Source organism: Helianthus annuus, chromosome 7 (genome assembly GCF_002127325.2).
Source record: "Helianthus annuus cultivar XRQ/B chromosome 7, HanXRQr2.0-SUNRISE, whole genome shotgun sequence".
Classification (NCBI taxonomy): domain Eukaryota; kingdom Viridiplantae; phylum Streptophyta; class Magnoliopsida; order Asterales; family Asteraceae; genus Helianthus; species Helianthus annuus.
Window position 1 is genome coordinate 121,388,641 of NC_035439.2, and position 26,026 is coordinate 121,414,666.

Consider the following 26,026-nt stretch of genomic DNA (forward strand, 5'->3'; position numbering starts at 1 on the left):
GCGGAGGTGAAACGGAATTTGGCGTCAGTTGAGGGGAGGCTGGTTGGGTGACATCGATTTGAGGGGAGGCTGTAGGTGTGCTGATATCGACTGGAGTGTTAGTAGGGTCGAGTGAGGAAATATCTTCAGTTTGAGTGGTGTCTTGATGTTGGGCCAAAGGATGAGCGTGTGTTGTTTCTGGGTAGCATGAAGGACAAGGGTGTGTTGGAGATTCATTTGTAGAGGGTTTTGGTGGGGATTTCAGTGGTGAGAGTGGTTTAGGATTTGTAGGTGTGTCTAATTCTTTATGATAGGAATTTAAAAAAATGGTGGTGGTGTAAGTGTTGTAGGTAGATGCATGAAAAGAAAACGGAAGATAATTTTCATCAAATTTTGCATGTCTAGTAATGTACGTCCGTCCGGTAGTTGGATCGTAACATTTGTAACCTTTATACTGTGTGGAATATCCAATGAAAACGCATGCAATGCTTCTAGGAGCAAGCTTGTGAGGAGCATACGGACGTAAATACGGAAAGACGTGACTGCCAAATACTTTGAAATTGTTATATATCGGAACCATATTATATAGCAACTCATACGGCGATTTGTTATTCAACAATTTGGTAGGAAGACGGTTGATGACATGAGCAGCAGAGGAGAAAGCGTCTGCCCAAAATTCAGTCGGGGCATTTGCACCGAACAACATGGCGAGACCGGTTTCGGTTAGATGCCGATGTTTTCTTTCTGCCCGTCCATTTTGTTGGGGGGGGGGTGTATGGACAAGATATTTGATGATGTGTTCCGTTTGCCTGAAAGAATCGTTGAACTTGATGATTAGGAATTCGGTTCCACCGTCACTTTGAAATACCTTTAGTTTACGTGAGAATTGAGTTTGAGCAAACGTGACAAAAACGTTAAGCACCCCACAAAATTCGGTTTTTGTTTTTAATGGATAAAACCAACAGAATCGGGAATATTCGTCAATAAATAAGGCATAATAACGATAACCGTCTTTAGAGGTGACGGGTGCGGGTCCCCATAAATCACAATGCACCAGGTCAAGTGCGTGAGATGCACGTTTATCGTTTAACGATAACGGAAGTTTGTGTTGCTTAGAAAGTTCACAAGATTCACAAACATGTGGTTTAGGTAAAATATACGTAATACGTAACGATCCAAACTTATTCAAAACTGAAATAACATCAAAAGCAACATGACCAAGGCGTTTAAGCCATAATTCAAAAGACGCCATGGATGGAGAGATAGTAGATGCCGTAAGTGCTTGAAAACTGGGATTGAGAACATAGAGCCCGTCTTTAAGAATTCCTTTTGCGAGTGTTTTCTTGGTGGCCCTGTCCTAAATTTGAAAATGAGAACGAGAAAACAGAAAATCAACCGGATAATCATTAGTCATCTTACTAACTGACAACAACTTTTTAGTGAGTTGCGGGACGATTAAAACGTTCTTTAGTTGCAAATGTGGACTAATTTTAAGATTTACAATATGAGAAATGTGAAGAGCATTACCATTTCCAACATAGACTTTTTCATTACCGCGGTATGTAACTGAGGAATCAACATCATTTAGTGAAGGAGCCATATGTAGCGTGGCTCCAGAGTCCGAGTTCCAATCAGGTGTGTAATCATTTAGAGTACAGTCGGCATGAAAAGCTTGCGCTAAGTTGGCAGTGGAGTGAGACGACTTGTTCGCATAGGAGGCCAGATCTGGACAGGAGCTTGCGTAATGGCAATCATTGCGACATAGTTGGCAATGAGGACTACGCCTTCCCCTTCCATGAGAGGAATAACCACCACGAGGAGACTGACCACGAGCCGACCGTCCTCTTCCGCCCCGAAATTGTGACCGTGACTGTTGTTGATATGCCATGAACGCAGTCGGGGAAGGGGCGGGATTGGAACCATGTAGAGATGTGATAAATAATTCGTGACCTTCGGCTTTTGCAAGTAAATCATGAAAAAAGGGTCGTGGCTGAATGGCTCGGTGAGCCGTAGAAAACGTCTCAAACGTTGGACCCAAACCGCAAAGGAACCAGTGACATTTGTCATCTTCGGAAACGGGAGTGCCAATAGCCGATAACTGGTCACAAAGAGATTTGAACTTTTTAGCAAAGTCTTAAACAGAGAGTACACCCTTCTTCAACTGTCGTAGTGCATCCTTGATATTTTGAGAGCGTTCCATAGAATCATGACTGTATGCGGACTCGAGGGCGAGCCAGACTTCTCGAGATGACGATAGACCAAGGACTTCGGCCATGGCCTCCTCGGTGAGAGATGATTGTAGGAGTAAACGAATGCGTTGATCGGACTCAAGCCAAGAGACGTATTCGGGATTAGGCGCCTCCTTGGCGTCGACAGTAGTGGTTTTCGAAGGGGCGGTGTATGAACCATTAACAAATCGATACCAATCCTAGTGATGCAGAAGAGGTTCGACTTGATTTTTCCAAAGTAAGTAGTTGGAAGAATTGAGTTTTATGGTGAGCATGTGGAGGAGGGTGTTCATTGAGAGAGTAGTGTCAGAGGAAGTTGCCATGGAAGATGAAAAGAGAGGTAGAGAAAGACGAGGGATGTGATGGGGATGGATCAATTGGCTGATACCATATTAGAAGAGAATGGAAAGAATAAATTTTGTCCACTCAAAAGTCTACTGAACATGTTCACATAAATAGGCAGAGAGTACAACAATTTAGGATACAAGATAGGAAGGTATGACAAATTACAATCAATTAAATAAAAGTCTAATAATTGAGAATGATTCTCTCGATTAATACTAGTCCGCATGAAGAGGGGCAATATATGTATGAATTTACAATAATCCTTGTTAAAGCAATCCATTGTTCTATTGAGATAGTAGTACCACTCTAAAAACTAAACAATTTATTTCTCATTTAAGATTTCAAACAATTTGTTTGAAGGAAATGATTAGTGGTCTAGACCTCTCACATATACTTTTTGGGGATGAGGTAAAGGGGTAATTTCTTACGGGCAACTAGAGAACCTTCCTCTTGCATGTTCAAATCTTCGTTCTTCATTCCAACAGGAACTTCCCAATCAAACCAGTAAAGAACGTTTGCTATTGTGGACTCCATAGTTGTTAGAACTGTGTTCATTGCCGGGCAGGATCTTCGTCCCCCTCCGAAAGGGACCATCTCACAATTCCCACCTCCATATTCAACTTCAAGATTCTCAAACCTCTCCGGATAGAACTCAGCTGCATTCTCTCCCCATGTTTCTGGATCTCTCCCGATCGCCCACGCGTTAATTAAAACAGTTGTCCTAGGAAAGACACTATAACCACTAATTTGGCAATGGCTTAAACTTTCATGTGGGAGCAATAATGGGGCAGGTGGATGCAATCTTAGTGTCTCTTTCATCACCATTTTTAAGTATGTCATTTTGGTTGTATCCAGTTTGTTTTCTTTCTTTATTTTTCCTGTGCAATTTCTGATTTCACTTTGCAACTTTTGCATCACTCTAGGACTTCTAGTGATCTCGGACATTGCCCAAACCATCGTCACAACTGTTGTATCAATCCCTCCTGTTAATACGTCCTGAAAAACGTTTATATCAGTTACATAACCTTTTACATTTCTTTGTTACAATCAAAAATAAGAGAAATTCACAAAATAAAAGTTTACCATGATGAGAGCTTTCATGTCTTCTTTAGTTAACCGATAGCCAGAAGCATTCTCTATCGTAGGTAACTCGACTAGAGTGTGGACAAAGTCATCATCATCACTTAATTTGGCAACGGTATTGTTTTGGTGTTCGTCCACTATGGTCTCAATGTAGGCATCAAGATTACTAAAACATTTCGCGAGCTTACTATCCCATCCACTAAATTGGTCAATGAATCGACCTAACCATGGAAAAGAATCACCAAGTGATCCATTCAGTATTTCCATGGTTTCATCAAGCATCACTTCCCATGATGGACCCTTAAGGGGTTGTTCTCTATAGTTCTTACCAAACGCAAGCTTACACACCAACCCTTTTACTGTTGCTAAAAACACCTCATTTAGGTTTACCGCAACATTTGATGGTTGTAACGTTAGAGAATGAACCATGCTTTTGATTTCGGTCACCAACACATTGTTATATGAGCTAGCTCTTTTGGGGCCCAAGAACTCAGACACCAAAATCTTGCGCATCTCCCTCCAGTGATCATTATGAGGCGCGAACGCGATGTCAAGATAGTTGTAAGATAGTCGTTTGGTGGCATGGGACGGAGGGCGAGAACAAAAGATGTGATCTAGATTTTTAAAGACTTGTTTGGCCATGGTAGAGGAAGATATGACAATGAAAGGTTTTGAACCAATATGTATTTGCATAAGGGGGCCATATTGTTTGGAAAGCTTCCATAAGGCTTGATGACGAGGTAAACCTATTAGTTGGTGCAAGTTTCCAATAATGGGAAGTTTTGGAGGGTTTGGGGGAAGTTTAGAGACAGATGTGGGCGACCTATATGATTTAAGAGTAAATAGAAACATGCAAGACATAGAGAGGACTAGTGTTGCAACAAGAAGCCATAAAGGGAAGATAATGAAGATCTCCATGTGATTGATTATGGTCGTATGCATGGTTAATTATATGCTCATTTATAGTGGAGGCGTAGGCTCGGTTATTATTTACCTAATTATTATTGGATTAATATATTAAATTTGAAAGGTTTTTTGTTTTGAGTGAGAATGTGAGATATCTCATTAATTTTTTAAAGCTTGTCCGCGTTTTGCATATTAGATTAATTATTGTCACAATAGATGCATTGGTTTCCAAATATGTTTTTACAGATTATTGATATCCATTATCCATATTTCTAACAACACAACATGTGGGTATTTCAAACATATATGGGTGGAAGGGGCATTTTCGGTGATCCAAGTTTCCCGTACGGCGAGGGGCCGCCAGCCCACCTTTGGTGATCGGTGAAGGACCAAAACGGTGATTACTCATCGAATGGAAAAACGTGAACGTTATGAAAAATGGAACGTTGGGGGTGACCGTTGGAAATTTAAAAAAAAATTGGGGGATATCGCAAAAAAATATAATTGGCCATTGAAAAATGGAATGTTTACTAAGCCACACGACCATGCTTCACTCAAGATGTTGTCGTTTATTCTAGCGCGGAAACGTAATATCGCAGAAAAATATAATTGGCCATGCCTTTTATAAATTTTAGATTTATTATGGTTTAATTTTCTATTTTTAGTTTTATGTAATGTGTTTTTTTAAGTAATTGTAATTTTATTTTGTTTAATATATGTTCTATTTATTTTTAATGCATAATTTCTAGAAATAAAAAACATCAAAAGAGAAATAAACTCCCCATGTGTTTGAGCACCACTAGTGTTTGAGTGTAAAATGAGGAGTTAACATGATATGAAATTATTGGTTAGACAAAAAGTTAACCACTCTCCATTTAGAGAGCACCGCTTCGACCCTAAGTTTTAACCGCAAAGACATCAATGTTAAAATATTAAATTTGAAATGATTAAACCACCTTTAAATTAAACACTATAAAGAAGCAACCCAACTATGCATATATGTCTTGTAATGTAAGCTTTGGGAGTCTTTAAAAAAATGGTAATTTTCCTTTTCAACCCTAAAGTTTTAATGTTTGACAATTTAAGTTTAAAGTTCTATCTTTGTTTCCTTTTTAACCCAAAAGTTTTAATCTTTGACAATTTACCCTAAAGTTTTATTCTTTGACAATTTAAGTTTAAAATTTTTAATCTTTGTTTCCTTTTTAACCCTAAAGTTTTAATATTTGACAATTTAGGTTTAAAATTTTAATCTTTGGTAATTTAACCCCTTTGATTAATTTGATTTTTTACTTCTAATTCAAAAGTTTTCATCTTTTGCGATCTAACCACTTTGATTTTTTTACTTATGTGTTGTAATCTTGGCTTTGGGGGTTTTCCAAAGAAAAAATGGTTATGCATATGGTTGTTGTAACCTTGGCTTTGGGGGTTTTACAAAAAATAATTGATTTTTTTACTTTTCACCCAAAAGTATTTCATAAATTACTTTTAACCCAAAACTATTTTTTTTTTACTTTTAACACTAAACTTTTTATCTTTTGCAATCTATCCTCACAAATTTTTTTACTTTCAACTTTGGTCCTTATAGTTTTCATTTTCCGCAAATTTTTCGCTTTATGCTTCGTTCTAAATTTTGTGAGTTAACACATCGCAACGTGCGTCTTTGGTTTAGCGTTTTTACGTTTCGTTCTAAATTTTGCGAGTTAACACGACGCAATGTGCGTGTGTGGGTGAACGTTTTTACATCGTCTATTTTTTCCTGTTTGACAGATCCAACATAACGTGCGCGTCCTAAATCGACTTAGTTATAACTAAAAAATCCCCGCCGCATTGCGGCGGGTCGTAATTCTAGTTTATAAAAAAAAGAAAGAAACTCAATACATGCTCCTTAAATTCTTACAAACATTGTGAAAAAGAGTGCACTTGGAAATGGTTTTCCCAAAACACGCTTGATCGGACAACGCACTAAAGGTATGTTTGATATGGAGTTTTTAGGGGCTTCTAGCTTTAAACTTTTAAGAAAAAACTCATACTCAACAAAAAGCCTTGTTTGGTTGGAGGAGCTTGAAGCTTTTAGGTTAGGAGCTTTAAGCTTTTGGTTGAACGCTCCTACTAGTAGCGTTTAGAAGAAGCTACAAGCTTTTAGAGAAAAAATGACCATTTTATCCTCTAAAGATAATGAACTTTTTAATGCACAAACTTTTTAAATTTTTAGTTATGTCCATTTTGGTCATTTTATACATTTTAGAGTAAATTACAAAAATCATCCTTTATGTATGTCACTTATTGCAAACTGTGTCCTTTATCTTTAATAATTACAGAAAACGTATTCGATGTTTGCAAATCCTTGCAAGTTATGTCCTTTAGCCCTAACTCAGTTAATTTTTTGTGGTTAAATCTGACCAAATGGACCCCACATGAGGGTATTTTGGTCATTTTACTCTTATGTTGGGTATATTTGGTCAGATTTAACCACAAAATATTCTCATGCGGGATCCATTTGGTCATATTTAACCACAAAAATCAACTGAGTTAAGGCTAAAGGACATAACTTGCAAGGGTTTATAAACATCGAGTACGTTTTCTGTAATCATTGAAGACAATAACCAATTGGGGTAGCCCAGTTGGCCACCGACACCCACCTCTTCCCAGAGGTACCGGGTTCGAGCCTTGGGAGTGGCATATGTCGCCAGGGTAAGAACTCGGCATGGGGAAGTCACCGCGGAGCTAGCTTGGTCGGGTAGCGGCTCCCGGAGTGAGATCACTCTGGCGGTTGGGAGGACCGTGCACTATCCCCCCCCCTCCCCAATCATTGAAGACAAAGGACACAGTTTGCAATAAGTAATATACATAACAGGACGATTTTTGTAATTTACTCTACATTTTATTAAAAGCTCCAGCTACTCTGCCAAACACCAAATATATCTAAAAAACTATAACTACTAGCTACCAGCTAACAACTTCCAGTCACCAGCCACCAACTACTTTTAACCAACATACCCTAAATAAGATTACACAAGGCCACATGTTGAAAAGACACGAAAATTAAATTGTAGTTGAACCAACAACAGATGGAAAAAATTAAATTAAGATAGCTTTCATAATAGATGATTAATTTGGCTAAAAGATATGTTGAAAACGTAGTTTGACCAATAGCATAAGGTATAATTTTAATAATGAAAATAATAAAAGTAAGGCCTTCAAGGAAAAGAAATATAACAAATAAAACTAAGCTCAGTGGTTGCTAAACCGTTTTTTTTTTACTGGATAAGTAGACACTCTAATTTTCTACTTTAAAAATGTAATTAAAAATAATACTTTTTAAAATTTATCTCTCATTATATAAAATCTCTCACAACTCATTTACCAATTTTTTTAATCTTTATCTTACTTACAAACACGTATTTTATTTTATTTCTCATTTACACTTACAGATTATGTCTATATAAATTATAAAAATATGATAGTATTTCTTTCCTTTATTCAATTTCGTCATTTATTATGAAACTTTTTCATTTGCAAATTATGGAGTTTAATTATTGTATTTTTATCTTTTACTTTAACTAAATTACTTTTCTATCACTAAATAGTTTTTTTTAACGAACACGTTAATACCGTTTTAGACATTTTTTTAACTTTTTTTTTTGTTATAACGAGTGTGACGAAGGTTTTTTTTAACGAACGCGCCAATACTCTTTTGAACATATTTTTTAATTTTTATTTTTTCTTGCTATAACGAGCGCATCGAAACCGGCCAAGTTTCTATGGTTTATCTTTTGTACCTTTGTTATATACTATATTGTTTTACCTTTCTTATTATTTGAATGTTTAGAGCCGAGTTACGACGCATAAAGCATAACATGTTTAAAATCATTTTATTTAATTTTTTTACAAATTTATTTATCGGTTGTACATGGTGTGCTATACGTTCTGAATTTTAACTATGCCCCTGTGCAACGCGCGGGTAACTACGACTCTAGTAACAATAATTTGATGGAAGATAAATAGTAGTTTTTCATATATGAAAAGTTAGGGGATGGGTTTTTCAAAATATAAGGGTGGGGTAAAGAAATATTAGATGAGATTTAGTGAGCTTTTAGTTGATTTTTTTTTAAACTTTAAGGATGGGGGAGGAGTTGATGGATAGGATATGAATGCTATAAGATTTTTTATACCCTAAACTACTACATGGAAAGAAATCATTTCCTTCACACTTGATAAAGCTAAGCTATAAGTCTTGTTCAATTATGCTAAAAGAGGAATAATTGAAATGCAATTTAACACAAAAATTTCACCATATCCATTTATTATTATGTTATTTTTATTATTATCGATCATACAATATCCGTTAATTGGTATATTAATCATTACGTAAATATGTGAGCTTTAACTTGCAAGCATTCAAAACTTGTAAATTCGTAAACTTGTACACATGTAATCCCGTATACATGCAAACTTATAAATTTGTAAACTTATAGTAACTCTCAAACATGTAAATCGAAAACAAATAATTGACATACAAAAATCAAAATTGTAGCAGCCATGAAAAATTCTTATATGTTCCTAGCTATACACTACTAAAAAACTGTCTTGTTTCCGACCAAGGTATTTGTCAGAAAACTGTCGGAAAACGGCGTTTCCGACAGAAATAAGTTTGTCGGAAAAACCCTTGCAGGAAAATATTTCCGACAAGTATCCGACTAAATTGGCGACAGATTTCTGACAAAAAAAGAAGTTACTATTTCCGACAAAGTCCCGACCAAAAGGTTGAATAAAGAAATATATCAAATAGTTAGAAAATAATTTTTAGAAATTATAAAATGAGATAAAATAAAATTGAAATTGAAATTACTTATAATTAGAAAATATTAAATAGTTCTTAATACATATATAATAAATATTATGTTTTATTATTATTGTTTTGTTTTTAATTAAGTTGTTTGATTTAAGAAATATAATACGAACAAATGAAATACAAGAAACGAGAAACAAAATATTAAATTTTCGAAACTGTAATATAGCATGGCCAACTACTTTATTATATTGATGATATTGATATTGATTGATTATTGATGCTCCTATCACGCAAATTAATATCGAAAGAGAAACGACTGCATGTGCTCTTAAGAGACAGTTTTCCAACAAAACAAGCTTGAACAACGTGTCAATTACATTTACAAAAAATCTAGCATAATATTGATGGACGTTGAAACTTGAAAGATACAACGAAGATGTAGCCAATATATGTTTGCACGTGTCTGAAACAAATCAAAAGTAAACAGTTGAATTAACCACAAATAGAAACACTAAGGCTATAGGGTATGATCATAACCGTTATGACCACCATGACCCTCCATATGTTAGTGCCATATAACTCACCTCTAATTCATCATCCAAAATCACTACCCTAAGGTAGCGTTCGTTTCATGGAATGGAATGGAATGGAATTAGGAAGTTTTTCTTTGTAAAATTGATCTTGGTTGGGGGAGGGAGGAATTTGAAATCCCATGAATTTCTTTAATCAATGAAATTTGTGACTATTTCAACATTCCATTCCATTCCTTCATTAGAGTGAAGGATTTCTAAGGAATGTTGAAATAGTCACAAATTTCATTGATTAAAGAAATTCATGGGATTTCAAATTCCTCCCTCTCCCAACCAAGATCAATTTTACAAAGAAAAACTTCCTAATTCCATTCCATTCCATTCCATGAAACGAACGCTACCTAAGGGTGTGGTCATGACCCAAACCATTAGCCCCTTATTTATTATCTTTGTCTAAAGAAAAAGGAAATGATTTGTTGAAAAATGGAAAGGAGGACCATGGTTGCCATGGTTTAATTCATGCAAACCATGGTGGATTAATCAAGGGGGTGGTGTAGCCTTCCATTCATGTTCCTAGATGTCAAATCATGTCTCAACCATGATCCCCACACCCTATAGCCTAATAGGAAGATCAAGATCTACCTATGAGGTGGTGATCGGTGACGGAGTTAGCCCATTAATTTAGGAATATCCTGATTTTTTTTTATCATGCAATCATAGAATAATAAGAAAACAATAATAAATAAAGTAAAACAAATATCTAATAGATTTATCCTCCTTTTTTTTCATAGCTTGAACTCGTTCCATCACTCATCATCTTTTACTTTATCAAAAGTTTCTTTTTCGACCCACAAACTATAGCATTGTTCAAATATACCGGGCCCATTCAATTTAGAAAAACATCTTTCAACGGTTGCGGTTGCAACCGGTAAAATCAAAGTTAGCTTCAGTACCCGATAAACCAAAGGACAAGAACTATGTGTTCAGTTTCCACCATAAGATGAGCAAGATCACTTATTCAATTATAATATTGTTTTGGGTCTTTAACTAACTTTATCAATTATATTTAGTCCCCACTTTTAATTTTATTATTGTTAATTTGGCTTATTTTATCATTCAGACTTAATTAGTATATAAGTTTTCGTGTTTAAAATGTTTGAGCTTATAAAAAATGGGATTTTAGTAATATCAAGTATCTTATTTTTTGGTTAAGGGTATCCTCGTATTTTTATTTTTTTTGGGATCCTTTGTATAAAACCGAAAAAAACACTACTAATACGGGGTTGAGCCGTAGCCCATGCTACGACTGGTTACATTATGGTTCCGCCCCCGGTAGTGATCCATTGGCAAAGGCAAAGCCTTTAAACACCTTAGGAGGATAGATCTTAGATCAAGTCTCACAAATAACAGGAACTAAAAAGAAAATTTGCCGTTCAAAAAAAAGGAAGATCAAGATCTGTATGATTAGATAATATGGTGAAACCTTTAGGAAATAAAAAACAAGATAATATGGTAAAAAAAATATATAATTTTTAACCATACGATGGAAGTATAGTTTTGACAAACGGTAAATAGAGAAAGGAGTACAATGTTTGATTCGAGCAACTATATCGGGTCTCCTTCCAAGGTCAAATGGTTTTCTTGGGTCCCGCTAAAAATACGTTGTTTTGTTTGGAGATTAGTCCTCAACAGGATACCAGTCGTCTATTCTCTAGTTGTCTATGCTTTCTAAAATGTCGAGTATGTTGTTACAACGTGTTTATGATTATCTACGTCTTGATATAATTTTTTTTGAATCAGGGTTGTGAGTGGTATAATTTACAAGTAATCGAAGCACATACATGTCATCAAAGCTATCTAACATTTACTTTTTTTATATATAAATTTATAGTGTTTACCCTTTCCGTTATTTTATTGTTATATTATTGCGACATGCTTATTTTTATCCATGTTTCAATAAAAGTTTGTTTCAAAATCGAATAGGTCAAAAAGAATTGTTTTTTTTATTCTTTACCTTAACAAACCAAACTGATATCTTTTAGTGTCGGTACCGTAATAAACCGAATTGATACCGAACAACACCATTAATTATGGGCATAAGTACAATCAGAAGCATTACTGTTTATCTTTGGGTTATTATACCTAGGGATGAGCACGATACCCGTTCGGTACCGAAATACGGGGAAAATTGGTACCGGTACCGAATATGCCCAGTACGGTTCGGTATTGGTACCCGGTGCCAAATGCTCATCCCTAAGGGGGGAGGGGGCGGTGCTTTTTTTGCCTGTGATGAATGTTTTGCACGCGTGATACAATGCAACAAACCACCGCCACCATACAATCTTAACGCATGAAAAAGAATTTCCGTGATAAAATTCAAGCGTGATAAATAGAAGGATGTGAGGGGGTGTGAGGGTTTATTGTTGGGCGTTGTGAGTGATGACCATTTCCACTAAAAAAGGTTGTGAGTGATAGAATAATGGTTGATAACATGGCGAAACTTGATTAGATGTTGTGAGTGATGAGTGAGTGATAACTGATAAGTGATCACCACCCCCTCCCCCTAATTATAATGCAATAAACCGAACCTACATTAACCAAATTCCCTCGCGAAATTTTGAAAAACATATGAACAAATTAGTTTAATGATTTTTTATATCTATAACATACACAAAACACGACACGAATTTAAATGGTTTCGACACGACATGACACGAATAAAAATATAGGTCCGGTTTGAATAATTGCAACCTGCCAACCCGAAACCTATTAAATCGCTAACCTGACAAAATTAAAACCTCTAGATATATGTCTAGATATATGAGTATTTAAAAGTATGATTCTTTGTTGTTCAAAAATAAATAAATTATTATTGATGGTTTTTGGGGAGTTGCTGGCGAGTAAAAGGAACAAGAGCAACTATACTTAAATAAGGAGAAATAATAAACTTTATGCTATTATTGTTTATGGTTGTTCTTGTTTATAGAACTGAGACATAATTAAAAATAAATCTATTATTTGATTTGTTTGTGATGTTCCATTTTCATACTATTGGCCGAAGCCAAATTATACAACATCTTAAAAGACAAAGTCGGTGGAAACCCCACCGGCTTTGTCTTCATCCCCCTCTATTTTTACGGATGTTGCAATTTTAGCTCCTTGACTTTGTTATCTTTAAAGTTTTATAAAATAGCAAATTTAGTCCATAAACTACTACTCCATTTTACAAATAGTTTGCTTTTATCACCCCAACTTTGTGGTAGTTTCCTTTTCAGCCCCAACTTTGTTATAGTTTCCTTCTTACCCCAAAACTTTATCAAATTTTATCTTTACCATTTTTTAGCCCTTAGGTTTAGAAAATGCAATTTTTAAGCACTTAACGTTTTATGAACTTTGTTAATGACACTTTCACACCCTCGAGAGTTTTTGTCTTGGCGACACCGGCTTTGCCTTCTTCCCCCATACTTTCACGGATGTTTCAATTTTAGTCCCTTCACTTAGTATCTTCAAAGTTTCATAAAATGGCAAATTTAGTCCCTAAACTACTACTCCATTTTACAAATAGTTTGCTTTTGACATCCCAACTTTGTGGTAGTTTCCTTTTTAGCCCCAACTTTGTTATAGTTTCCTTCTTGCCCCAAAACTTTATCAAATTTTATCTTTACCCTTTCTTAGCCCTTAAGTTTATAAAATACAATTTTTAACCATTTAACTTTTTATTAACTTTGTAAATGTCACTTTGACAGTTTGACCCCCTCGAGAGTTTTTGTCTTGACGATATAAATTCGAGTTAGTCGGGTCGCGTATAATACGTTATGATTGTACGATATAAATTCGATTTACGTTACGTTTTGATCTAATCGCAATGCAACTATATGATACATTGAGTTCAATCAGATACGTCAAAACGTGTGTTTCTATATGGTTAATACATCACATAGCGTTTGGACTAATCCGTTCGATATTTGCAAGGTACCCGCGCCGCAAAGCGCATGTATCTTATTACTAGTTTATCCAGAAACCCAAGCAATACAAGCCGCTTTTTTGTGAAAATATTTTATTACAAAAGAAAAAATAGAGCTAGAGATGCAAATATCACGGGAAGTGAAGGTATACATTAACAAATTGAAAAATAACTAATCTTCTATCTACTATAATAAAAAAAATTAAGTTTTGGACACGTGTCACTCATAGAAGATATCATCTAAATTGTTAATTTAATATATTTTAAAACAAATACATAAATAACCAATTAATATTAAATGTTATCCTAATTTATTAAAAATATAACTTTTTTTATTAATTGGTATACAAAATTATATTTATTCAACTCGTGTAAAACGCGGGGTTTTTAAAAATATAACATTTTTTTATTATTTACTATACAAAGTTACATTTATATAACACGTGTAATACACGAAGTTTTTAAAGATTATAATAAAAGAAACCAAGTTTTGTACACGTGTCATTCATAGAAGTTATCCTCAAATTTATACTTATCTTATATTAACTAAATAAATAAATAATAAATTAATATTAAATGTTATGATACTTTAATAAAATATTATCTTTAAATCTAAATTGTTAATTTAATATATTTTTTAAAACAAATGTCTCTCTTTCCTACTTATCTTATATTAAATATATAAATAATAAATTAATACTAAATGTTATCCTAATTTATTAAAAATATAACTTTTTTTTTATTAATTGGTATACAAAATTATATTTATTCAAGTCGTGTAAAACGCGAGGGTTTTAAAAATATAACTTTTTTTTTTATTATTTACTATATAAAGTTACATTTATATAACATGTGTAATACATGAAGTTTTTAAAGATATAACTTTTTATCATTTGCTATGTAAAATTAGATTTATTCAACACGTGTAATACACGGGGTTTTTAAGGATACAATTTTTTTTATTATTTGGTAGATTTTTCAACCCGACTATACACGAGTTTTTTAAAGATACGACGTTTTTAGTATTTAATATACAAAATTACAGTTATTTAATATGTGTAATACACATGGTTTTTAAAGATATAACTCTTTTTAGATCTATTTAACAGTTGTAACATATGTGATTTTTAAGGATGTAATATTTTTATTATTTGGTAGATTTATTCAACCCGATTATACACGGGTTTTTTAAAGATACGGCGTTTTTAGTATTTAGTATAGAAAATTACATTTATTTAATCTGTGTAATATACATCGTTTTTAAAGATATAACTATTTTTTACTATTTGGTATATAAAATTACATTTATTTAACCTGTACAATATACGGGGTTCATAAAAATATAACTTTTTATTATTTAATATATAAAATTACATTTATTCAACCCGTGTAATACACGGAGTTTTACTCTAGTATTATATAATCAGAAAGAAGAAATCCAACCACGCGATAGTCATTAAGCCACCTTGATCTGTGTGATATATATGATAACCCCCTAGGATTTAGGATTAAAAATCAATGAAATTTCCTGAGATTTATACCAATCATCAGGCGAGCCAAACACATCCGCATATTGGTATGTAAACTGTGCCATTCTACCAAGGTTTGTTGCACATTCTACTAATATTTGAGAACTGAGGGTGATTCTTTCTTTATTTAACTTCTTCCAAGTGTCCACGATTAAGTTCTTTATATATCCCCTAGCTTTCTCTTCAGAAGCACCGGTTTCATGCATGTAGCATTGGATTGATTTTGGAACATCACCTCTTTTAAGCTCGGCCTAATATTAACAAAGAAAAAGGATTACATTTACTCAGTTTGTATTTTACCCCTACCTTTTTAGAACCTCTGATGAATGAGAGAAAATAATTTGTTACATTTTTTTTTTGGAATTATAGTTTGCTTCGAGTTTGGGCAAGGATTTCTAGGCATTTTTCAAAGTTCTTGTACACATCTAGGCAGTTTGGGTAGCGAACTCAAGTCAATTTCTAGTCACACGAGCGAAATCGAGGAGTTCACTTGCCACCTCATCAGACTTGCATGACTTTGCTACTAACTGCCTAGATTTTTGTTTTTTTTTTTTAAAACGGCTAACTCACACGCCCATCAATTACACTTTTACATATAAGAACTTCTAAAAACTTCCTAGAAACACTTATCCAAACTCCAAACCACCTATAAATAAAAAAAAAGCAATAAATTTAATATACCATTGACGTCCCCAAGTCATCAGCAAGACGGAGAATCAAAGACGAGCATTGTACTATGTTCTGCGAGGGCGCCTCTCCAATATTTGAAGTGAAGAAGTAAAGATTTGAAATTATTACAGGAAGTGATATAGTGATACATGAATTTTTCAAGTACTCTTCAAGAGTTGGGGTATATCCATTGTTGAACCATTGTGCCTCCAGGAGGTTTGCCTCACAGTATTCTACCCACTGCAGCGTACGAGTTTAATGTTACCGGTTACTAGTAAAACCCATTGTTAAAAAGAAGAAAGATACATCACCATTTTTTCCACACAAGGTTTAATAAGTAATTCTTGGTTTGTCAAAGTGTTGCATGCCATTTCATTGATTGTGTTGTAGAATCCAAGGAAGCATATCTTCATGTACTCTGGAAGTTCTTCAATGGCATTGATGTCCCATCTAAATAAGCCATCATTGAAACATATGTAAGATACATGCCTCAAAAACAAAAGAATACAATAAGTATCATTCCTACACCATATATGTAAGACTTACACCTACCTTCTCACAATGTCGGTGAATTGTTCAAGTTCATCCAAAGTACCATACACGTCATAAATATCATCTATGACATTTATTAGCGAAATAAGCTTTGTCATGTTTTTCCTTAGAACACCCAATGATGGTTGGTAACTTACACCAACAGTCCACATAAAACTCTCCACCAACCTGTCTCTAGCAAAGCTGAGCTTCTTGTTCCAACCTAGAGCTTCCCACCACCTACTTAAATACAATACTTCATTAGTTTTGCATTATCACCGAGTATTCGACAACTTCATGTATGGAATATATATGATAAGGTATTCTGAATATCTTAATGATGCATACCAAAAGCATACACAATATATACCTTGATAAGTACTTCAGATCTTCCTGGTGTATCCCTTGCACAATATTGAAATCCAATTCAGCAAGCTCTAACAACAATGGTTTCATATCGCTTCTACTTTTATATGCTTCTATAAACCATATTGCCTCAAATCTTGGAGGCCGCCAAACCAATGGAAGCTCCAAGGCATGACTTATCAACATCAGCATGCTTTCATTACCAGTGTTCTTCTTTTCTAACTTCTCTTTCAGATATATGTTTGTGAACTCTCTGGCTTCATCCAATATCTTTTCATCCTCAACAGCAAGAAAGGAAGCCTCATACAAGTTAAGCATTCCTACAATGTCCTCTTGTACGTTGGCCTTGATGTTTCCATTCTCATCCTTGATGTCCTCAAATATTTCTTTACAATAAAATCAACCATAAATCATAAGGCATCTATCGAATACTCGAATGTGCTTTTGATTTACTATGTTACTTGTTTATATTGTAAATTTATAAAAATTAAAATAAAATGACATATAACAAGCAACAACTACCTTGAGGGATGTGATAGCCATGTTGTCTCAAGAGTCTAAAGCCCAAAGCTTTAAGGTTCAATTTTGATTTGTTCCAGTTTTCATTTGCTTTAAAATGGTAGATGTATATCATCTTCAGCACACTACTTATTTCCTCCTTGAAGTGATAAGATATCCCAAGCCTCTGCAAATCATCAACTAATTCAAGCATACTTAACGGGTCCTCAACCACCGTGCCATTTGAAATCAACATCCTCACACATTCTTTCAATGTATCTGACCTTGTCTCATACTTTTCGCCCTACATGAACGTTTATGTAAACGTGAACAACCATTTACACAATGTCGTGATTAGATCATAAGGTATATTCGTATCTAGTGTCTAGCTACTTTGTTTTTAAATTAATATCCGTTGCGTGTTCAAGAAAAAAAAAAGAACTGGTTCATAAGGCAGAGGAAGGAAAACGTACCACGTAGTTATTAGTCAATGACTGGAGATAATCACAGGACCATAACGAAGGGGGATAGTTTGCGGATCGTCTAACTGTAGATGCATAAGTAGTTGTAGCCTTGATCGTAGGTTGTGTTAGATATATTTGTTTTTCATACTTAGCCATATGTCTTGTCCTTTTACTAGGGGTAGATCTAGAAAAACCAAGACCAGGACAGGTAAGGCAAATTGAAGCCATTGTCATATATGGACTATTCTGAGTACAAAAGAATGGCTTGCTTACATATATTTATATAACTCGTGGGTTAAGTTTTGTAATATTTTAAAACAATTTAAAATGGTAACGTAACCTAAAATCACACATCTTATTACTCTTAATTACGCCAAAATCTATAATTGAGCCATGAACCAATTAATTGTCTACTAGAACTCTAAATTAATACACAAAAAAACGTGTTAACAATTTGTTTATTAGAATAGCGAAATCCATTTTTTTCTCCTTGTAAACCTTGAATCCATGAGATCCCTAACTTAAGGGTGTTTGGTTTGCAAGAATTCAATGGAATTTAAGGGAATTGGAATTTGAATTCCATCTCTTAAGATGTTTGGTTCATAGAATTTGATTGGAATTGGAATCCCAATTCCAATCTTCATGTGTTTGGTTGACAATGGAATTGGAATTAGGCATGAATTCCTTCAAATTCATTTAACTAAAGGAATTCAAATCCTTGCTATATGTGAAGGAATTAAAGTAATTTATTGGAATCTTCGACCGTATCGACCGTATCGACCCACACCGTTCCAACCCGTACCGTTTCGACGCATACTGGTTTCGATCCGAACCGTTTCGACGCGAACAGTTTTGACTCGTACTGTTTCGACACTGATCGATGTCGTAAGGTCGGTCAAAAATATAATTAAAAAAGTGTCCTATTCACCTTTTACTAGTAAAGGGCAAGTAGGGTGTCGAATCCACGGGGAATCAGTGGAAAGTGTAAAAGTTCGTTGCTTTAATTATCATCTAATTCTAAACTAATTGTTTTTTGCAGTTTTGAGAATGATTGTGAAAACAAAAATAAATTAAAGTTGTAAACAGTTGTGAGAAGAGGACCAATCTCCGGGTTTTCAGGTTATGCAGAAAATCAGGTTACTTAGTTACAACCAGTTGGAAATCACATAGACATGATTTGTAAAACTTGTTTTGATAAATAATTAACGGACAATATATTTGATTGCAATGATCCACGATCGAAACCGAAAGATTGATGCAAATGAATAGTAATCCAGTTAATCACCAATTTTAGATTTCATAAACATATCAAGTTCAATGATTAAAGGTTTAAAACAATGACATCCTAGAATTTAATCCCGGTTGTTGATGACAAACCAAATAATTGATGAACAAGAATGATTACGATAATCAAATATTGTTTAATCAAAACAAAAACAATAGGAACGACTAACCAAAGGTTTAACCGAATCCTAATCCAAAAATTCGTAACATAAGCAAACCTAATGTTCAAACATAAACCCTAGCCCCGGAGACGGTCACGGGACAACTAGCCGCTCATGCCGTTCGTACGATCTTCAATAGCTTGAAAAAGAATTGAATTCATGATCGATCTTGCAAGTGATGTGGAATGATGATGTTGATGCGATGATTTTGGGAGCTGAAGGTTGTGTGCGGCTGCCTCCAGTTATCGATGATATCCTCCCCTTTTTAATGCAAATAATATCAATCATCACAAGTCCAAAACCCCACATAAATATGGCTGCCATCATCGATCCTCCCAAAAAGTCAATGATGATGTTTTCTTTTTTTGAGTTTGGAGCTCCCCCAAATTAATAAAGTCTACTGCCATTTTCTTTTGTGAGAAATCAATGATAATATAATCTTTAGAAAATTAAAGATTAGGTAATTATCCTTTAATGTGTAATATGGCTATCCATTTTCTCCAAAGATGCAATATGTTGGCCACCACTATCAATATCACATGATCCGATTCCCCTCTAAACTCCGTAACTTTATCACCTTCGTATATTTACCTGCAAACATGCAAGCACTCGCAATAAAACAATTCTAAACATATAATCATATAAAACAAGCTAAACCACGTCAGATAATCACTTAAACATCCGTGTTTCACACTCTCCATCAGACACGAACGATTTCGACCCGTACCATTTCGAATCGAACCGTCGACGGAACCGTTTCAACCCGAACCGTTTTGAATCGAATCGTTTCGACGCGAACCGTTTCGACGCGTACCGTTTCGACCCGAACCGTTTCGAATCAAACCGTTTCGACGCGTACTGTTTCGACCCGAACCGTTTCGAATCGAACCGTTTCGACCGTACCGTTTCGACGCGAATCGTTTCGACCCGAACCGTTTGGACCAGTACCATTTCGACCCGAACCGCTTCGACCCGAACCGCTTCGACCCGAACCGCTTCGACCCGAACTGGTGGTTGTGGGTGCCGGGGTGATGGATTCGAATTAATTTGACAACCAGACACAACAAAAATGGAATTGGGATTCCAATTCCAACAATTTCCAATTCCAATTGGAATGTTTAAATTCCAAATCCAATTCCTTCAATTTCTAATTCATAGGAAATTCTAATTCCAATTCCAAATAATTCCGCGAACCAAACGCCCTCTTAGGTGCTCCTAGAAGCTTTGTTTCTCCTATTGGGTGACCAACCCCGACGGTAAAACTTGTAACAATATCACTTCAACATATAAAATTTGAAAGTATAATAAATATGTGATTCAATATGGTATATAGGTTGCAGTGCCTATTGGGACTACATGTTGTCAGTAAATATTTAAAAATATTTTTTATTAATTTCTGAAATGTATATAACGACGAACATATCCCAAAGACATGTCGTCGGGAGAGCCTATAACGACGACATCTTAGGCTATACTGACGACTTTTATTTTCGCCATAGATACGAATTCTGGTAGTGACTTTGAGAGTTAGAATGCTATCATGATAGTTCAATAACTTAGGATAGCTGCTTTAGAACCTAACCTTATTTTGATTTCTAGGGTTTGCTGGTTCTAAAACCTGTCTCCCCTTTTTTTTGAGGAAGTAAGGAAGTGGATAAACCTTATAACCTTGTAGGAGTAGGAGCCAGCTAATCCCTCTATCAATCTAACCCCGCGAGCAAGGAAACTAGCTAAACAAGTCATTCCAGGTCAGGAAGGGCAGAAGAAGAACTGAATAATGTAAGGTAGTCCCAGGGCTGGTGCTATAGTAAACCACATGTACTAGGAGTAATCCTGCAAGTAGTATTTATTAAGTTAAGCAGTAAGCCATAGAGCTCGAGATTGTAAGTTTCAGGTAGTAGTTTACAAATTGTATACGCCGACTGTCTTTTGGTAAACTTATGTGCCCTCATCTCTCTTTTCTACTTAACGGCGGGCCCCCTCCTAGTCTCCTACAAGCGCCTAATTGAGACGAATTCTCGGTAGTGCTGTCTCTGATTTGGATTTTCGCTGCTGGCTTAAGGTATACTACTACGGTGTAGGGTGTCTCGATTAGCATGGTTCTTTGATGTGTGTGCTAGGTAACCCGAGATGGGTGATCCCGAAGATAGCAAGTTTCCGAACTAGGTTTCTATAACAACCCTCGAAATATTTTCGACACCCTAAAAATATTTAAAATATCCCAATATGTCTTAAAATACACCCCGTATGTGAAAACCGAGCCCAAAATACGGTATAACATTAAAAAAGAAAATAAAATCAAGGAAATTGCGGCTGTCGGGGGGGGCCTACGCGGGCCGTGAGCGATAAAAAACGAGGCATCACCCGGTGATGACATGTGGCAGCACGTGTTGGACCTATACTCGTGACCCGGATCAGCTACGGCCTAGACCCCCTATTACGCGGGCCGCGTAAGATGAGCCTTAGGTCTATGCGGGCCGCGAGAAACCCGATTTCAGCCCCTATAAAGCTGGAGCTCGGGCCTTCAGTTTCCATCGCTCAATTCTTCAATCTTTCTCTCAATTTTCACATAGTAGGCACTATACTCGGGTATAATACCCCCCTAAATAACGAAGTTCTGCTCCGTTGTAAGTATCATAACCCCTGGATACGTATTAGATACGCTGCCCGATTGATCTAGGGTTCCGTAACGGCTGTCGTGGTTCTGCCCGACGTAGTCGTTGGAATGCCGTCTTGGGGAGGGTATTACTAATGTTAAAATGGGTTATTATACTAACACGTGTGCATTTGTGTAAATTATAGATAATTCTCAAGAAACCTTTACAGAAAACCTATGACAGCAATGTGAGTAATCTCCTTTTTGTAAACAGTTTTTACAAATCCTTAACTCTTTACAATACAATTTAGCAGTGATTGAGTCTTTGTAATTCTACAATTACTGCCGGTATGTTGGGGTTTTCTATACAAAATGTGGAACACGTTACCATTGGACAAAGAGTTAGCCAATGGGTAATATGACCCACCAGTCAGGATTGACAGTACTGAATGAGTAATTGGGTAGATGTAAACGTTGTAATCGCTCTCAATACTGTTTAAATTAATAAATCTTTTCTTGATTGAACTGGGATTCACTCACCAGTATTTTCCACTGACAAAATGTTTTTAAACGCGTTTCAGGTAACACAATGTAAAAGCCAATTTGAAGCCAGCTGGACAGAACTGAAGGCTTGGAAAAGTGGCTATAAAAGTTACCTAAATAAAGAAGGCATTTTATTTCAATAAAATGGGATTTATCCCTATAAATCAGTTTGTAATGAAAACTTGGGTTTTATCCCAATATGTTTATTTATATAAAATGTGGTGTTTTACTCTGATAAAATATTTCCTAACTACGGTCCTGATGTAATTTCCGCTGCCAAATTAATAAACACCGATACCACCAACACTAGATTTCGCGGCCGCCCGTTCCTGGGACAGATAAGGGGCGAGGGTTGCGACAGAAGGTGGTATCAGAGCTAAGCCACTGATTCATCAACATAAGTGTTCTGCTGACACCAAAATCTATCTAAATTGTTAGGAAATAAATTACGGAACTACGTGCATAATTGTAATTTATTGTTATGTGTTATTTGACTATTTGTTAGTTTACAGTATGAGCGACCAAGGACCATCCGACGCGTATCGTCAGTTGTCTGGTTCGCCTAGAAGCGAAGGTGCCTCTTCACAGCCTGCCCTCTCGGGATATTTTGCTGATACTGAACAAGGAATATTCGTGTTTAAGGCTCAGTCTGAAGAGCCATTCCTTCAGAAAAGAGAGGATGGTTCAGTAGGGGGCACATGAGCATAGGAAGCGAATGAAAAAGTTACAAGAACAGAGAGCCCTAGCAGCCGCCAAAAGAGAAACCGATGCCCATGCCCAAGACATGATTAATAGGGGTTTAGCTAATTTCCATATCTTAGCAACCACTGCAGTAGACCCTAACCTAGAACAAATGATAGCACCCCAACCACAACCACCAATTCCCGACCAACCAATGGAAATAGAGAACCCTGAAAATCAAGTAGAAATGCATGATTTTAACCCGGAGGAAATACCTAGGGTACCAGCACCTAACCCCTTAGACCCAAATTACGACCCGTGGGGGGACGATAATAGGGACTATGTGCAACGTTACCCCATACATGAAAATCTGCCCATGCCGAATCTAGGAGCCTACCCAGGTTTGGATCCTCTAGATCCCTATTACGATAATGATGTATTCATTAGGGAAATTTTAGAAAATCCTTATCCATACCAGGCACCCACACCCCCATACCAGGAACCCGCACCCCAGATTCCGAACCCAGTCCTAGAACCTGCACCCCCAATGAGTGCAGAAAATGTACAAGAACTCAGGACATTTGGTGAGGAAATTTTAGAGAGTAGCGAAAGGATGAGACAGGTGGGAGAGCGACTCGTCTAGAAGTACGACGAGCGCAATATGGATTTTTGGATAAATCCATATCCATGAATATGATGGTAGAGATGGTGATAATAATAGTAATAATAATAATAAAATAATAAAATATGTGTGTATGTTTATGAAAAAAACTACGGATGCCTACTACTATTAGTGTAATTTTTTTTTCAGTTGGTATTGTAATTTTAATTCCAGTGTTGGTTTGTAGTAGATGCATATACATACATATATATATATATATATATATATATATATATATATATATATATATATATATATATATATATATATATATATATATATATATATATATATAGAGTATGGTTTGCACGGAAAATGTGTTTTTCCTAGAAAGTCTAGGAAGCGATCTGTTCCATCCGATTGGTGTGTTTAAGGGTTGAGATTAAATCAATGGCAGTCTTGTAATATTTGAGTTATATAATTAGAGACTTTTAATATAGTGAGGGTATTTTGGTAATTGGAAGTGTTTTAAATAAGTCAATAAACTACCATATCAATAACCAATCCCTAAATTCATGCAATTTCCCCTCTTTCTCTCTCTCCCTCTCTAAACCGATCTTCACTAGGTATTCAGATTTCGACGCAAAACAGGACCCCACGAGCATTCAGATTTCGGTTCCAAGGCTTGTTCATACCCCTTCTCTTCACTAGGTATTCATATCTTGTGTTGTGATTAAAGTTCTTGAAGTGCATATACGTTTTCGGTCTTAATCTGCTTGTAACTTGGCTGCGTTTTTTCTGTTTTAATTGATGATTGTAGAGAGGCTTGTACCGCTGTTTCTGAGTCGTTCTTGATAAATGGAAGGATTACCAGCATGGATGGTAAAACACGGCGTCAAGAAATCTGCTTGCTGTTAAAACACAATGTCAAGAATCCTCCAGCAATCTGCTTGCTGTTAAAACACAACGTCAATAAATCTGCTTGCTGTTAAAACATAATGTCCAGAATCCTCCAGCAATCTGCTTGCTGTTAAAACACAGCGTCAAGAATCTGCTTGCTGTTAAAACACAACGTCAAGAAATCTGCTTGCTGTTAAAACACAGCGTCAAGAATTTGCTTGCTGTTAAAACACAATGCCTGCTTGCTGTTAAAACACAATGCCTACTTGCAGTTAAAACACAATGCCTGCTTGCTGTTAAAACACAATGTGATGTAATGTGACATAGACAATAACATAAAACACATTCAGAGTGTTAAAATGCAAAAGAACTGTTAAAACACAACCTGATTATATATTGACTTCAGAGTGTTAAAACACACTGACTTCAACCTCTATGACTGGTAAAACACATCACCAAGAACATGCTGATAGTTTTCAGATAAACACATTGACTTTCAGATTTGAATTCGAAAACAATAAAAATTCCGAAAATCATGGAATTTTAGTTAATGAAGATACATTCCAAAAATAAAATTAAAATGTGAAATTACATGATAGCCCTTCTACTTAAAATCCCTCAATGATACATGTCCAACTCTTATTCCTTCCTAGACTTTCTAGGAAACATAGACTTTCCACCCAACTCCTACTCTATATATAGAGTAAATTACAAGTTTTGTCCTTTATGTATGTCCCAAATTGCAGGCGCTGTCCTTTGTCTTTAAAATTGATGAGTTTTGTCCTTAATGTTTGCAAATCTTGCACGTTATGTCCTTTAGGCCAAACCCAGTTAGATTTTTTGGTTAAATGAAGGCATGTGCAGGGCACATGAGGGCACTTTTGTCATTTTGCCTCCCTAGGGGTTATTTTGTAAATAACTTATAACAAGGGTGCATTGTGTAAAAATAAAAAAAATAAAGATATAAAAAAAATTGTTCATGCTCTCTCTTTCTCTCTCTAACTCCCTCTCTCCTCTCTTTACAAAATGTTCTCTGCCCTCTCTCTAGAATTACCCAAACAAGATCAAATTCAAATTACCCAAACGAATATCGATCCTGATAAGAGACAAAATATCAAACCCTGATCTATTCTAAACCCTGATCTGTTCTAAGCCCTAATTACCCACACAAGATCAAATTGCAGCAAGTGAGGTGGGTTAGAAGCGGCGGTGGGTGAAGGGGTGGGTGGTTGATTGTGGTGGGTTAGAAGCGGCGGTGGGTGAAGAGGTGGGTGCGGCAGGCGGTGGTCCAGTTGAGGTGGAGTTGGGCCATTGCAAGCGGTGGTGGCCGGAGACTGCTTCACCGGAATTCTTTGCGTGTTATGGTCGAGATCTCA

At 35.7% G+C, this 26,026-nt stretch overlaps 2 protein-coding genes across 2 annotated transcripts; both read right to left on the reverse strand.

Moving 5' to 3' along the window:
- Positions 1 to 2,739: 2,739 nt before the first annotated feature.
- On the reverse strand, positions 2,740 to 4,553 carry LOC110868394 (parthenolide synthase). Its single transcript, XM_022117547.2, has 2 exons — positions 3,636 to 4,553; positions 2,740 to 3,548 (listed from the first exon to the last, which is right to left on the reverse strand). The coding sequence occupies exons 1-2, from the start codon at positions 4,551 to 4,553 to the stop codon at positions 2,937 to 2,939; spliced, it is 1,530 nt and encodes a 509-aa protein (XP_021973239.1). The 3' UTR covers positions 2,740 to 2,936.
- Positions 4,554 to 15,247: 10,694 nt separating this feature from the next.
- Positions 15,248 to 18,116, reverse strand: LOC110868393 (R-linalool synthase QH1, chloroplastic). Its single transcript, XM_022117546.2, has 7 exons — positions 17,894 to 18,116; positions 17,445 to 17,724; positions 16,927 to 17,308; positions 16,578 to 16,796; positions 16,337 to 16,475; positions 16,038 to 16,265; positions 15,248 to 15,607 (listed from the first exon to the last, which is right to left on the reverse strand). The coding sequence occupies exons 1-7, from the start codon at positions 18,110 to 18,112 to the stop codon at positions 15,323 to 15,325; spliced, it is 1,752 nt and encodes a 583-aa protein (XP_021973238.2). The 5' UTR covers positions 18,113 to 18,116; the 3' UTR covers positions 15,248 to 15,322.
- Positions 18,117 to 26,026: the final 7,910 nt, after the last annotated feature.